This window comes from Dromiciops gliroides, chromosome 2, assembly GCF_019393635.1.
Source record: "Dromiciops gliroides isolate mDroGli1 chromosome 2, mDroGli1.pri, whole genome shotgun sequence".
Lineage (NCBI taxonomy): Eukaryota > Metazoa > Chordata > Mammalia > Microbiotheria > Microbiotheriidae > Dromiciops > Dromiciops gliroides.
In genome coordinates this window covers 446,758,029-446,771,611 of record NC_057862.1, presented here as the reverse complement: position 1 = coordinate 446,771,611, position 13,583 = coordinate 446,758,029, and the positions used below count along the sequence as shown (strand labels likewise).

The 13,583-nt window shown below is 36.6% G+C and overlaps 1 protein-coding gene across 1 annotated transcript in view; it reads left to right on the top strand.

The window, feature by feature from the left end:
• Window positions 1–4,781: 4,781 nt before the first annotated feature.
• Window positions 4,782–13,583, top strand: part of CDH26 (cadherin 26) — a 41,648-nt gene continuing 32,846 nt past the window's right edge. Inside the window, exons 1-3 of the mRNA XM_043980950.1 lie at window positions 4,782–4,899; window positions 5,218–5,318; window positions 6,547–6,705. Of these exons, the coding sequence (XP_043836885.1) occupies window positions 4,782–4,899; window positions 5,218–5,318; window positions 6,547–6,705 (378 nt within the window). The remainder of the gene's footprint in view (window positions 4,900–5,217; window positions 5,319–6,546; window positions 6,706–13,583) is intronic.

The window sequence follows — 13,583 nt, the reverse complement described above, 5'->3', positions numbered from 1 at the left end:
TGGGTCAAGTTCTATTTGGTGGTGGAAAAAGAGAAGAAATATTTTGAAACAGTCATTGTGAGGAATTAAAAGTTTAAATGAGTAAATTAAATGGATAGTTATGATCAGGAAAGAACCACTTGAGGTTTTGTACTACAAATTTATATATATATATATATATATATATATATATATATATATATATATATATATATATATATATATATATAATAACATTAAACATATTTCTGCATTAGTCCTGTTATAAGAGAAGAATCAGAGCAATGAGGAAAAACCTCAAAACAGAAAAACAACAGCACCAAAAGCAAAAGAAATAGTATGGTTCAATCAGCATCTATACTCCACAGTTCTTTTTTTATTCTAGATTTGGAGATCCCCTTCCATCATGAGTCCCCTAGAACTCTTCTGTATCATTGCATTGGTGAGAAGAATCTAGTCCATCACAGTAGATCAACACACAATGTTGATGATACTGTGTACAATGTTCTTCTGGGTCTGCTCATCTCACTCATCATCAGTTCATGGAAGTCCTTCTAGGTTTCTCTGAACTCCTCCTGCTCATCATTTCTTACAGCACAATAGAATTCTATTACATTCATATACCACAACTTGTTCAGCCATTCCCCAATTGATGGGCAACCCCTCAGTTTCCAATTTCTTGCCACCACAAAAAGAGCAGCTATAAGTATTTTTGTACATGTGGGTCCTTCTCCCTTTTTTATGATCTCTCTGGGGAAAATACCCAAAAGTGGTATTGCTGGGTCAAAGGGTATGCACAGCTTTATAGCCCTTTGGGCATAATTCCAGATTGCTCTCCAGAATGGTTGGATCAGATCACAGCTCCACCAACAATGCATTAGTGTTCCAATTTTCCCACAGCTTCTCCAACATTCATTGTTTTCCTTTTTTGTCATATTAGCCAATCTGATAGGTGTCAGGTGGTATCTCAGATTTGTTTTAATTTGCATCTCTCTAATCAATAGTGATTTAGAGCATTTTTTCCTATAGGAATAGATAGCTTTGATTTCTTCATCAGAAAACTGCCTGTTCATATTATTTGACCATTTCTCAATTGGGGAATGACTTGGATTCTTATAACTTTGATTTAGTTCCCTATATATTTTAGAAATGAGGCCTTTATCAGAAGTACTGGCCATAAAAATTGTTTCCTAGCTTTCTGCATCCCTTCTAATTTTGGATGTATTGCTTCTGTTTGTACTAAAACTTTAATTTAATGTAATCAAAATCATCCATTTTCCATTTCATAATATTCTCTATCTCTTGTTTGTTCATAAACTGTTCTCCTTTCCAAAGATCTGAAAGGCAGACTATTCCTTCGTCTCCTAATTTACCTATGGTATCACCTCTTACGTCTAAATCATGTATCCATTTTGACCTTATTTTAGTATAAGGTGTAAGATGTTGGTCTATGCCTAATTTCTGCCATGCTATCTTCCAGTTTTCCCAGCAGTTTTTGTCAAATACTGAATTCCTATCCCAGAACCTGGAGTCTTTGGGTTTATCAAACACTGCATTACTAATGTCATTTACTACTATGTCTCCTATGCGTAGCCTATTGCATTGATCCTCCACTCTATTTCTTAGCCAGTACCAGATAGTTTTGATGACTGCTGCTTTATAGTAAAGCTACAGATTTGGTACAGCTAACCCACCTTCCTGTGTACTTTTTAAAATTATTTTCCTTGATCTTCTTGACTTTTTGTTTTTCCAGATGAATTTTGTTATTATTTTTTCTAGCTCTATAAAATAATTTTTAGGTAGTCTGATTGGTATGGTGCTGAATAGGTAAATTAATTTAGGTAGAATTATCATTTTTACTATATTAGCTCTGCCTATCCATGAGCAATTGATATCTTTCCAATTATTTAGATCTGATTTGATTTGTGTGAAAAGTGTTTGGTAATTGTGTACATAGGGTTCTTGGGTTTGTCTTGGCAAGTAGACTCCCAAGTATTTTATATTATCTACTGTTACTTTAAATGGAATTTCTCTTTCTATCTCTTGCTGCTGGATTTTGTTGGTCATGTATAGAAATGCTGATGATTTATGTGGATTTATTTTATATCTTGCTACTTTGCTAAAGTTGTTAATTGTTTCAAGTAATTTTTGAGTTGATTCTCTAGGATTCTCTAAGTATACCATCATATCATCTGCAAATAATGAAAGTTTTGTTTACTCCTTGCCTATTCTAATTCCTTTACTTCCTTTTTCTTCTCTGATTGCTAATGCTAACATTTCTAGTACAATATTGAATAATAGAGGTGATAATGGATATCCCTGTTTCACCCCTGATCTTATTGGGAAGGCCTCTAACTTATCTCCATCACATATAATGCTTGCTGATGGTTTTAGGTAGATACTGCTTACTATTTTAAGGAAAGCTTCACCTATTCCTAAGCTCTTTAGTGTTTTTATTAGGAATGGGTGCTGTATTTTGTCAAAAGCTTTCTCTGCATCTATTGAGATAATCATGTGATTTTGGTTAGTTTTCTTATTGATGTGGTTGATTATGTTGATAGCTTTCCTAATGTTGAACCAGCCCTGCATTCCTGGTATAAATCCCACCTGGTCATAGTGTATTATCCTGGTGATCACTTGCTGTAATCTCCTTGCTAATATCTTATTTAAGATTTTAGCATCAATATTCATTAGGGAAATTGGTCTATAATTTTCTTTCTCTGGTTTTGCTCTGCCTGGTTTTGGTATCACCACGATATTTGTGTCATAAAACGAATTTGGTAGAACTCTTTCTTCACCTATTTTTCCAAATAATTTTTATAATGTTGGAATTAATTGTTCTTTAAATGTTTGGTAGAATGCACCTGCAAACCCATCTGGCCCTGGGATTTTTTCTTAGGGACTTTATTAATGGCTTGTTCAATTTCTTTTTCTAATATGGGCTTATTTAAGGATTTTATTTCCTCTTCAGTTAACCTGGGCTGTTTGTATTTTTGTAAATACTTATCCATTTCATTTAGATTGTAAAATTTATTGGCATACAGTTGGGCAAAATAATTCCTAATTATTGATTTAGTTTCTACTTCATTGGTGGTAACAGCTCCCCTTTCATTTTTGATACTGGTAATTTGGTTTTCTTCTTTCTTTTTTAATCAAATTAACCAATATTTTATCTATTTTATTGTTTTTTCATAAAACCAGATCTTAGTTTTATTAATTCTATAGTTTTCTTGCTTTCAATTTTATTAATTTCTCCTTTAATTTTCAGCATTCCTAGTTTAGTAACTAATTGGGGATTTCTAATTTGTTCTTTTTCTAGCTTTTTAAGTTGCATGCCCAATTAATTGGTTCATTATCACCTTTTCTTACCAATCTCAGAAAATTTGAATTTATATTTGTTTTTCTATAGTAAGTGTATTTAAAAAATTTAACCCTTGGTTTTATTCTTAGAACTACCAGCATTAATCAAAAAGGAGTAATTACGTGAATTTGCTCATATTTGAGATGTTAGAATCCCACTCAAGACATTTGAAAGTTTTTCTCCTTTAGGAAAAAAGGACATAGAACATATGATTAGGAAAATTTATCATTAAGCATACATTAACAAATAGGCTTGGGGCAGCTAGATGGCGCAGTGGATAAAGCACTGGCCGTGCATTGAGGGGGACCTGAGTTCAAATCCGGCCTCAGACACTTGACACTTACTAGTTGTATGACCCTGGGCAAGTCACTTAACCCCAATTGCCTCACCAAAAAAAGAAAAACAAAAAACAGACAAACAAAAAAGACAAATAGGCTTTAATAGTTTTAGTTATAGGCAGTCCCTGCCATTGATGAATTTATATCGAATCATATTTGTTTAGCCTTTATTTAACAGTAGTTCACATTTCTATAGCAATTTTAAGACCTACAAAGCATATTCCTCACAACAACCCTCTAAGGCAAAGTAAGTGTAATTGTTCCTATTTTAAGATGAGGAATTGGCTCTGAGAGATTGAAAGATTTACATACAATCAAACAGCTACAGGCAACTAGGTAACTCACTGGATAGAGAACTGGGCCTGGAGTCAAGAAGACCTGAGTTCAAATGTAGCCTCAAACATTTATTAGCTGTGTTACCCTGGGCAAGTCATTTAACCTTTGTTTGATTAATCTACTGGAGAAGGAGATGGCAACCTACTCCAGTATCATTGCCAAGAAAACCCCACAGACAGTATGGTCCACGGGACCATGAAGAAGAATTGGACAAAACTGAAAAACACATTGATCAATTTTAGGGCAGCTATATGCTGTCTAGATAGAATTCTGGTCTGAAATCAGGAAGACTCATTTTCCTGAGTTCAAATGTGGCTTCAAACACTTAATAGCTATGTGACACTGGAGAAGTCACTTAACCCTGTTTTCCTCATTTGTAAAATGAGCTGGAGAAGGAAATGGCAAATCACTTCAGTATTTCCTCCATGAAAACCCCAAAATGGGATCATGAAGAGTTAGACATGACTGAAAATGACTGAACAACAACAAATTGTATTGTGTCAAATCCAACTAGGACCCAACTTATTTCTTTTCCACCACACAATCTAGTGCCCTTTTCTCTACAGCATGAGATAACTGACAGGATAGTCAAAAAAAATGTAAACTAAACAAAATAACAGTTTTAGACAGCTGAATATACAAATACATTTTTTGTTTATTTTCTAAATTTGTTTTGGGTTTTGGATGTGATCAGAGTTTATAATATCCCCCCCCCCATTTTTTGGACATATGAAAATTGTATTGTTTTAGGTAGCTTGCACCTGTCAATGAACATTTCAATAAGTGTATTGCCTACTAACTTAGTTTTTGTTTCCAAGGTCACTGTAACCAGCTGTCTCCAACTAGCAAAAGATGAATTTACCAGTCAGGTAAAGATGAGGGTAGGTATTAAGTTTATTAATATGCAAGATATAATTATTTTTTTGCTGATAAATTTGTTTGAAAATCTAGAGATTTGCAGTGCCCTGACTTGTTTTGGTTTTCAGGAAAACAAAGTAAAAATAGATTAAAATGCTTGCATTTATGAAGTCAAAGTGAGCCACTAGGGATTTAAGGTAAAGAGTATTTCATCTTAGATGAGGCTATGAACAGTTTGTGAAACTCATAAATATATCATATAATACCACCTCAAAGTAACATTGCAACAATTTTCTTCTTGTGTCTTGATTACTATATATTTGGTTTAATACATTCTCCAGTTAGAGGATAACCAACCTTTAAAACGTTTTAAAAGAAGATGGATTATTACTACCTTGGAAATCAAAGAGGAGGACCCAGGACCATTCCCCAAGCTTGCAGGAGAGGTAAGCCACATGTCTATCTGCTTTTATCCCTAGGGGCCATTTAAAAATCTAGCAACTGGAAACAGAAAAAAATCCTGAAAGGTTTCTTAATAATGATTCCTTATTCAATTTAATGCCACAGAATTTTTAAAGTACCTACTATGTATAAAGTACCTACTATGTGTAAAGCACTGTGTTAGATGCCAGGATTCAAAGATCAAAACAAAACAAAACAAAAAACAAAACAAAACAAAACTATTACCTTTTCTTGGGGAGCTTGCATTCTGTGTTGTGTGAATATAAGTCAGAGTTGTGCTGGTAAATGTTTAACAACCTTCTCTCCAAAAACACTTTTAAGTTCAATCTTCATTCTTAACACTTTTTAAAATCTAGACAACCCACAAAACAATAAATCCAGCCTGCTTTGTATTTTTTTTGCCAATTTCTGAATTGTAAATGTTCATACTGAAAAATATAATGTTCTATTCTCTAAGCCAGTTCACCTGGGCTTCAGTACTCCCCTGTTAACAGGTACCCAAATAGGTAAATGCAATACACACACACACACACACACACACACAGTAATTTTACGGTGTACCAACTACAAAGAGGTATCAGGAAGGGCTTTGAAGGAAGGTAAGAATTCTAGAATAGAGACAAAAGTGAGGAAGGAGTCTCCTTGGATGGAGGATGGCTTGTGAAAAAGGATAGAGGCAAGCAATGGAATCTTGTGTCCTGGGAAAGGCTCATAAGCCTATTTGACTGGGACAGAGAGTAAACAAAGGGAGTAATGGTAAGGGACTAGAAAGGTAAGTGAGAGACAGATTGTGGGGGGCTTTAGGGCTAAAGCTTTTAAATTTTTTAAATTTTATATTTGAAGCACTGGGGAGCCACTGAAGATTTTTGATTAGCGGAGTACCATGGTCAGCTCTGTTTTAGGAATATCAAATCAATTTGGGAGCTGTGTAAAGGATGGATTGGAGAGAGGAGATAATGGAAGTAGAGAGACCAATTAAAGTCTTTTATTTAGGTCTGTTTATTTAAATTGCCTAGGTGAGAGGTGGTAGGAGTTTATGAGGAAGTGTAAGTGGATGTAAGGGGGCATTGTGGCAGTAGTAGATTCACCAAGACTTGAAAACTGGTTATAGGACTTGAAGAAGAGGAAATAGCCTGCTTCAGTGGTTGGGAACACTTTATCTGAAGAATGATTTAAAACAAGAGCATTTTTTTTCTGTGTTTTTACTTACAGATATTCAATGTCAGGGACTACAATGAATCCATAATATATTTAATCAGTGGACCTGGTGTGGATGAGTATCCAATTGGTCTGTTTTCTATAGAAGATAACCATAATGGGAAAGTCTATGTTCACCATCCAATTGATCGAGAGGAAATAAAATTTTTTGTGGTATCTATAAAGTTTATCCCTCTAATCTTCTTTCTTCTCCCCTAACCCCCAGAAAAGTATTTGGAGTAGCATAGCAAGACAATAAAAAAAAATTTAACCTACCAGAAATTTTGAGCTGAGGTTTATCAGTCAGACAATAAATACTAAATAAGCACCTATTATGTGTCAGGCACTGATCTAAGTACTGGGGGAAACAAAAAAGAGTCAAAAGATAGTCCCTGCCCTCAAGGAGCTTATAAACAAATGAAGGAGACAATGTGCAAACAAATTTGTACAAACTATATACAGAATAAATAGGAAGTAAATAAGAGAGGGAAGGCATTAGAATTAAGAGGGGTTGGGAAAGGCTTCCTGTAGAAATGGGATTTTAGTTGGGATTTAAAAGAAGCCAGGGAGGTCAGTAATTGGAGCAGAGAAGGGAAAGCATTCCAAGCATGAGGAACTGCCAGAGAAAAAGCCTAAAGCTGAGAGATGGAGTATCTTGTTCATGATTCAGTCAGGAGTCAAGTGTCATGTGATCAGAGCATATGGTCCAGAGTAAGGTATTCGAAGACTGGAAAAGTAGGAGGGGTCTAGCTTACAAAGGGCTTTGAATGCCAAACAGAGGATTTTGTATTTGGTCCTAGTGTCAAAGGCTGCAGAAAGCTCAAGGAGATTAAGGATTGAGAAAAGGACACTGGATTTGATAATTAAGAGATCAATGGTAACTTGAGAGAGATAAGTTTCAGTGGAATGATGAGGTCAGAATCTAGATTCTAAGGAATTAAGAAGAGAATGATAAGAGAGAAAGCTTAAGCACTTCTTATAGGTCACTTTTTCAAGTAGTTTATTTACAAAGGGCAAAAGAAATATAGAGTGATAGCAGTGATGGAAGGATCAAAGAAGAGTTTATGAAGAGACATGTGTATGATTGTAAGCAATTGGAATGCAGTCAGTAGGCCAAGAGAGAATGAACATAAGTGATAGAATGGGTATGACAGAAGGGCAACCTATTGGAGAAGATGGAATAGAATGGGATTGCTTGAGAGGTTATCCTTGGTAAGGAGTAAGCCACCTCATCATGTGTTACAGGGGCAAAGGAGAAGATTGTGACAGAAGGCATATGGGTGATATGAGATGAGGAAGTGGGAAGGAAAGGGAGTTTGTAGCAATTCATCTCTTTTTTTCTCTAAAATATGAAGCAAGGTTCTCAGCTGAAAGGATAGAAAGGGATCCATGGAAGGTTTGAGGAGGCTTAAAAACATTTAGAAGAGCCCTTGTGGTGAGTGGGATGGTGAGTTGATAAATCAGGTACATAAAGATTGCCTAACAGTGATGAGGACCCAATTGAGGTTGTGTAACATAAATTTGTAGTGAACGTAGTCAAAACAGTCACATGATTTTCTTCACCTTCATTCAGCAGCATGTATAGCAACATGTAAAAGCAACAAGATAGTAGGAGTAATCCAAAGCTAAGACTTGGCAAGGTGCAATTGAAAGAAATGATGAAGTAGTTTACAGACTCAAGAGAAGGGACAGGATAGAATTGATTTTCCAAGGGGGTTAAGATGGACAAAAGAAGAGAGAGTGGCTAGTGCTAGGGAGATGACTTGAATTGAGGGGTTAGGGGATTGGAGGTCATAGTGCAGTGGAAGAGTTGGTTTAGGTAAGGGAAGGCAGATAAAGAGGTAGAAAGCCAATAGATTGTGACTGGACCAGGGAATTAAGGAATTCTTGAACAATCCTTAACCTCATATTTGAAGGACTCTTCTGTGATGTTTTTTCCCAGTAATTTATGCTAATTTCTTCCTCATTTTCTTTTTATAATTTGACATGGGATTCTATGTATCCTAGTTATGGTGACGTGTCCCAGGTTGACCAGGAAGTTTGAAGGTTTCTAAGTTTACCTTTACAAGGTTTATTGACTTTATATTGTATTAGCAAATGAGTCACTACTGAAATATCTATAAACTCCACTGATGCAACTCTGGGGATCCAGAAAAGAGTTTGCTTTTGTAAACTCAACAAACAAGGACCATGTTGGCTTTTATTTTTCATTTCTGCGGAACAGCACCTTACCTTTCAGGTTTTTACAGGGTCTAGGGCCTGATTCTCCTTTATGCTGAAAGTATATTGTCCACTTTGAAAGGATATTAACCTTTTCATAACCCCAACCATATATTTTAATGCTTCGGAATAATAATTTCCCATGTATCACTTAAAGAGTTAGTGTAGTTTTCCAAAGTGGGAAATATCCTCCTTATGCATTGATGGGATCTGGCTCTATTATTTCCAAATGTGCAGAAACTCTCCTAAAACCCTTATATAGACAAAAATTTATTTCTCTTAAGGCATTGTATCTTTCCGTTCTATTCTTAAACACTTACCAGCTGTGAGACCCTGGGCAACATCTCTGGGCCTCAGTTTCCTTAACTTCAAAATGAACCAGTTGGACTCCATATCTAAGGTCCCTTCTAGTTCTAAATCTTTCATCTTATAATCCTTTCCAGACAAAATACCTGATAAAACATGAGGAAACTTTAAGTGGCCATAAAAGTGACTCCCAGATAAGAATAGAGGGATATTTGTAACATAAGGGTTGACATTCCATTTTCCACCCTGTGATTTTCCATAGTATTCCATGCATGGAGTGCACCTCTTTCTCATCTCTGCTTCTTAGGCCACCTTTCCTCTTTAAAGCCTCAGCTCATGGGGCGGCTAGGTGGCGCAGTGGATAAAGCACCGGCCCTGGATTCAGGAGTTCCTGAGTTCAAATCCGGCCTCAGACACTTAACACTTACTAGCTGTGTGACCCTGGGTAAGTCACTTAACCCCATTGTCCGTAAAAAAAAAAAAAAAACAGCCTCAGCTCAGTTGACCATTATTTCTTTGATTTTCCCAGTTGTTACTGCTTTCTCCCTTCTCAAATTATCCTGTATCTAATGTAAAATTATCTCATATCTAAATCATCTATGTAGATGTTCTTTCTCACTTGTATAATATCAGTTCCTTAAGGTCAGAGATTGGGTTGTTTTTGTACTTGTAAGCCCAATGCCTTAGACATCATAGTAGATGTTTAATAAATGTTTATTGAATTAATCTTTGTGGATTCACAGGTCCATAGGGGATACACAGATCAATATAAAACACAGAATATGACATAGGCCTGGCTCTTAGTGAGGTTATAGTAGAGTAAAGGAGATTAAGATGCATGGGATAGTCAAGAGAAGTAATGTTCTACAATAGAAAAATTCTAGCCTGGGTGTCAGGAGACCCTGGTTTTAGGCCTGGCTTTGTCCCTTGCTCATCATTGCTCATCACCTGTTAGAGCCTCTGTCTCCTCCCTTTTAAAATAAGAAGGTTGAATTAGAGGCAATGTGATACAGTGGACATTGTGCTCAGAGTCAGATCATTGAAAATGACAAAAAGTGGAAAATGAAATGTCAAGTTCAAGGAAGAGCTAGTAGGACAATACCTTGCATAGAGTAAATGTTCAGTAAAAGATTTTTGGGGGTTTTGTTTTCATTTAACCCAACTGAGATAGAAAATTTTGCTAGTGCTGAGTTATGTGACCATAGACTAGTCATTTACATGCCCTAAGTTTCAGTTTCCTCATCAGTAGAATTGGGTTAAGAATATCTTTAGTATCTGAGGGCAGCTAGGTGGTACAGTGGAAAAAGCACTGGCCCTGGATTCAGGAGGACCTGAGTTCAAATCTGGCCTCAGACACTTGACACTTACTAGCTGTGTGACCCTTGGCAAGTCACTTAACCCTCCTTGCCCTGAAAAAAAAGAAGAATGTCTTTAGTATCTTACTTCTCAAAGTAGTTTTGAGGCTCGAATGTGAGAATCTATGTGAAATGCATTTCAAACCTTAACTATTATAATTATGGGATCATGGGCTCAGATCTAGAAGGGATCTCAGAAGTCATCTAGTCCAAATTGCTCATTTTACAGATAAGGAGACTGAATCCTAAGGAGATTGTAACTTACCCAAGGTCACACAGGTAGGAAATGTCAAAAGTACAAAACAGGTGTTCAAAGTCAGCCCTCTTTTCTCTGTGCCATATAAGTTCTACTTAATATTAAGTTCTCTCTTGGTCCCCCTTTTACTCTGTAATATAAAACCTTTTGCTTTCAGAAGATAACAAAGTGCCAACAGTAAGTGCTATGTTTTAAAAAAATTAGCTCACTGAGGAGAGACTCAGGAGAAAATTGAACATTTCAGTTTAGATTTGTACAGTCAGAATACTTTTTAAACAACCTACCCTATCGTTGGTGGTTGGTCACAAGAGTAGAGAAAACATTCTACCCTTGATGGCTTTTGAAGGGTAATGGAATGAGAGTGTGAGATCTGGTCTAGCATCCTGTTCCTTCAGTCCCCTAGGAAAGAGCCAGCCAAACTTGAAAACTGTTGAAGGCTTTAAGAAGTAATGGCAGGCAGAGATATATAATTTCTATTTCTACTCAGAGACAAAACCATCCTTTTAAGAAATAAATTTTTCAACCATAGCAAACACATCCACACAGAAAGAACAGCTTTCCAAGTGTAGAACATATACGTGATTGTTCCTACATTTGCTCTGACTTTCAAGGCCCTGGTGGAAATTCTACAAATTTTCCCAGCACTGGCTTAGAGTGTAGGTATGTCCCTTTCTAGGGAAAATAACAAAATATGAAATCATAAGAGAGGCAGCATAGCATAGTGGGTAAAGAGTCAGCCTCAGAACCAAGAAGAATTGTTTTCAAGTCTTGCCTCTGACACATACTGACTCTGTGACCCTGAGTGAGTCACTTAACCTCTTATTGCCCTAGACTACTGACTATCAATTACAAAGAAGGTGCCTAAATGAATCAATGAGTTTCCCCATCTGAGAGTCTCCCCACCCACCTCACCACATTCTCCAACAGTCTCTGACCCAAGTTTGTCCTTCTAAGCATCTCTTCTCCTACTCATTGTGAAAAATTACATATTAAAATAATTTTTTTGAGTGGAAGGGCACAGTATAGTTTTAGATGCAGAAATTCAATGCTATTGAGGGAATATTCATAAGTTATGAAAGTGAGTATGCATATGGTTGTATTTTAAAGGAAATTTGGTTATAAGAAAACTTTAAAAAATTTTATAGGGAATATTTGTATTCCCTGTAACAAGTTAGTTATTAGCACTACTGTGACCTTTAGACTTTAAACAAGCAAAATCTGTCTATGGATAGGTATAGCATATATATCTCTTTTAATATTTAACCGATCTCTTCTAAAGATTCCAAAGTCAATTGCCTCTCATGCATGGGTTTATGTGATGCATAGAATAATAATAATTTATATCAGTGGTATCAAACTCAAATAGAAATGGATTCCTGATTGCCATAGATTGACTGAGAAAACCCAAATTAGCATTATCTATATTTTATTGTATTTTTATTTATTTTGTTAAATATTTCCCAAATATTCTTTTAATCTGGTTCAGCTCACTATATCTTTTTTTCCCTCCAGGGCAATGAGGGTTAAGTGACTTGCCCAGGGTCACACAGCTAGTAAGTGTCAAGTGTCCAAGGCCAGATTTGAACTCAGGTCCTCTTGAATCCAAGGCTGGTGCTTTATCCACTGCGCCATGTAGCTGCCCTCACTATATCCTTTCAGTATTTATAAAGTACTTTCCTCACAAAAAGCCTGTGAGGTGGGCAGTGATGGCAATGATAGTAATATTGTTCCCATTTTACAGATGTTAAAACTAAAAGTCAGGGGGCAGCTAGGTGGTAAAGTGGATAAAGCACCAGCCTTGGATTCAAGAGGACTTGAGTTCAAATTCGGCCTCGGACACTTGGCACTTACTTGCTGTGTGACCCTGGGCAAGTCACTTAATCCCCATTGCCCCACAAAAAACCAAACAAAAACAAAAGTGAAGGTCAGAGAGGTTAAGTAATTTGTCCACAATTAATAAATGTTGGAGCCATTTGTAAATTCCTAAATTTGGAACATGGCTGATCACATTGTGTGCAGGTAGGTGGCACAGTGGATAGAGTACTGGGCTTGGAATCATGAAGACTTATCTTCCTGAATTCAAATCTGGCCTCAGATACTCACTGGCTGTGTGACCCTGGGCAAGTCACTTACTCAGTAGGACAAAGGGAACTGAAAACTTTTGCAAATTCACTAATCCACTAAATGGCCTCTAGGGTTTGGGGTATGTATTCTCTACCTCCATTAGGGGGACATTTTCCTCCCTTGTCAGCAACCAGTAATTAGTGCCATAGTTCCATTAAAGCAATTAATATCAGTTTTTTAAAATGGATATTTACTTTAAAATGTGAAGATAAACTAAGAACAGAAATGCAAATGTTCCCCCACCCTTAACAACTTGAGGGTATTTTCTCCCCTATGTCACCTTAGTCTCTGGGCTGGGGGCGGGGCTCAAACATAATGCAATGTCTATAAAGCACTGGTCCCACCAAGTTCACTCTCAAGTGTGGCATTGCAGCCGGTTGAGTAATACTGCTATGCATGGTCCCAAGATCACTCCTTGCTCCTTGGGACATTGATGCTCAGCTGCCTACAAAGCCCAGCTTAGATTTGCCTCCTAGACCCCAGGTGGCTTATTCTTCTAACTTTTTGAAACTCACAAAGTTGGCATCTCCAACAGCCTTCATCTAAAATGAAAGAACAAATGCTGAGGGAAAGAACCAAAGCCCATATTCATGGGTCACATGTTGATCTCAGAGAGAAAGAGCCCCAAATCTCTCCATTTGAAGCATTGTTTTTCACTAGACATTGCAGAAATTGTACTTTGTTCATTTAAGTCTGTGTGGGCCTGTATCAATTACATAACATGGAGAAGCATCCTTAAGTTGAATTTTAGGGAGATCTCTGCATCAATTCATTTGTTATCAGGATAAGTT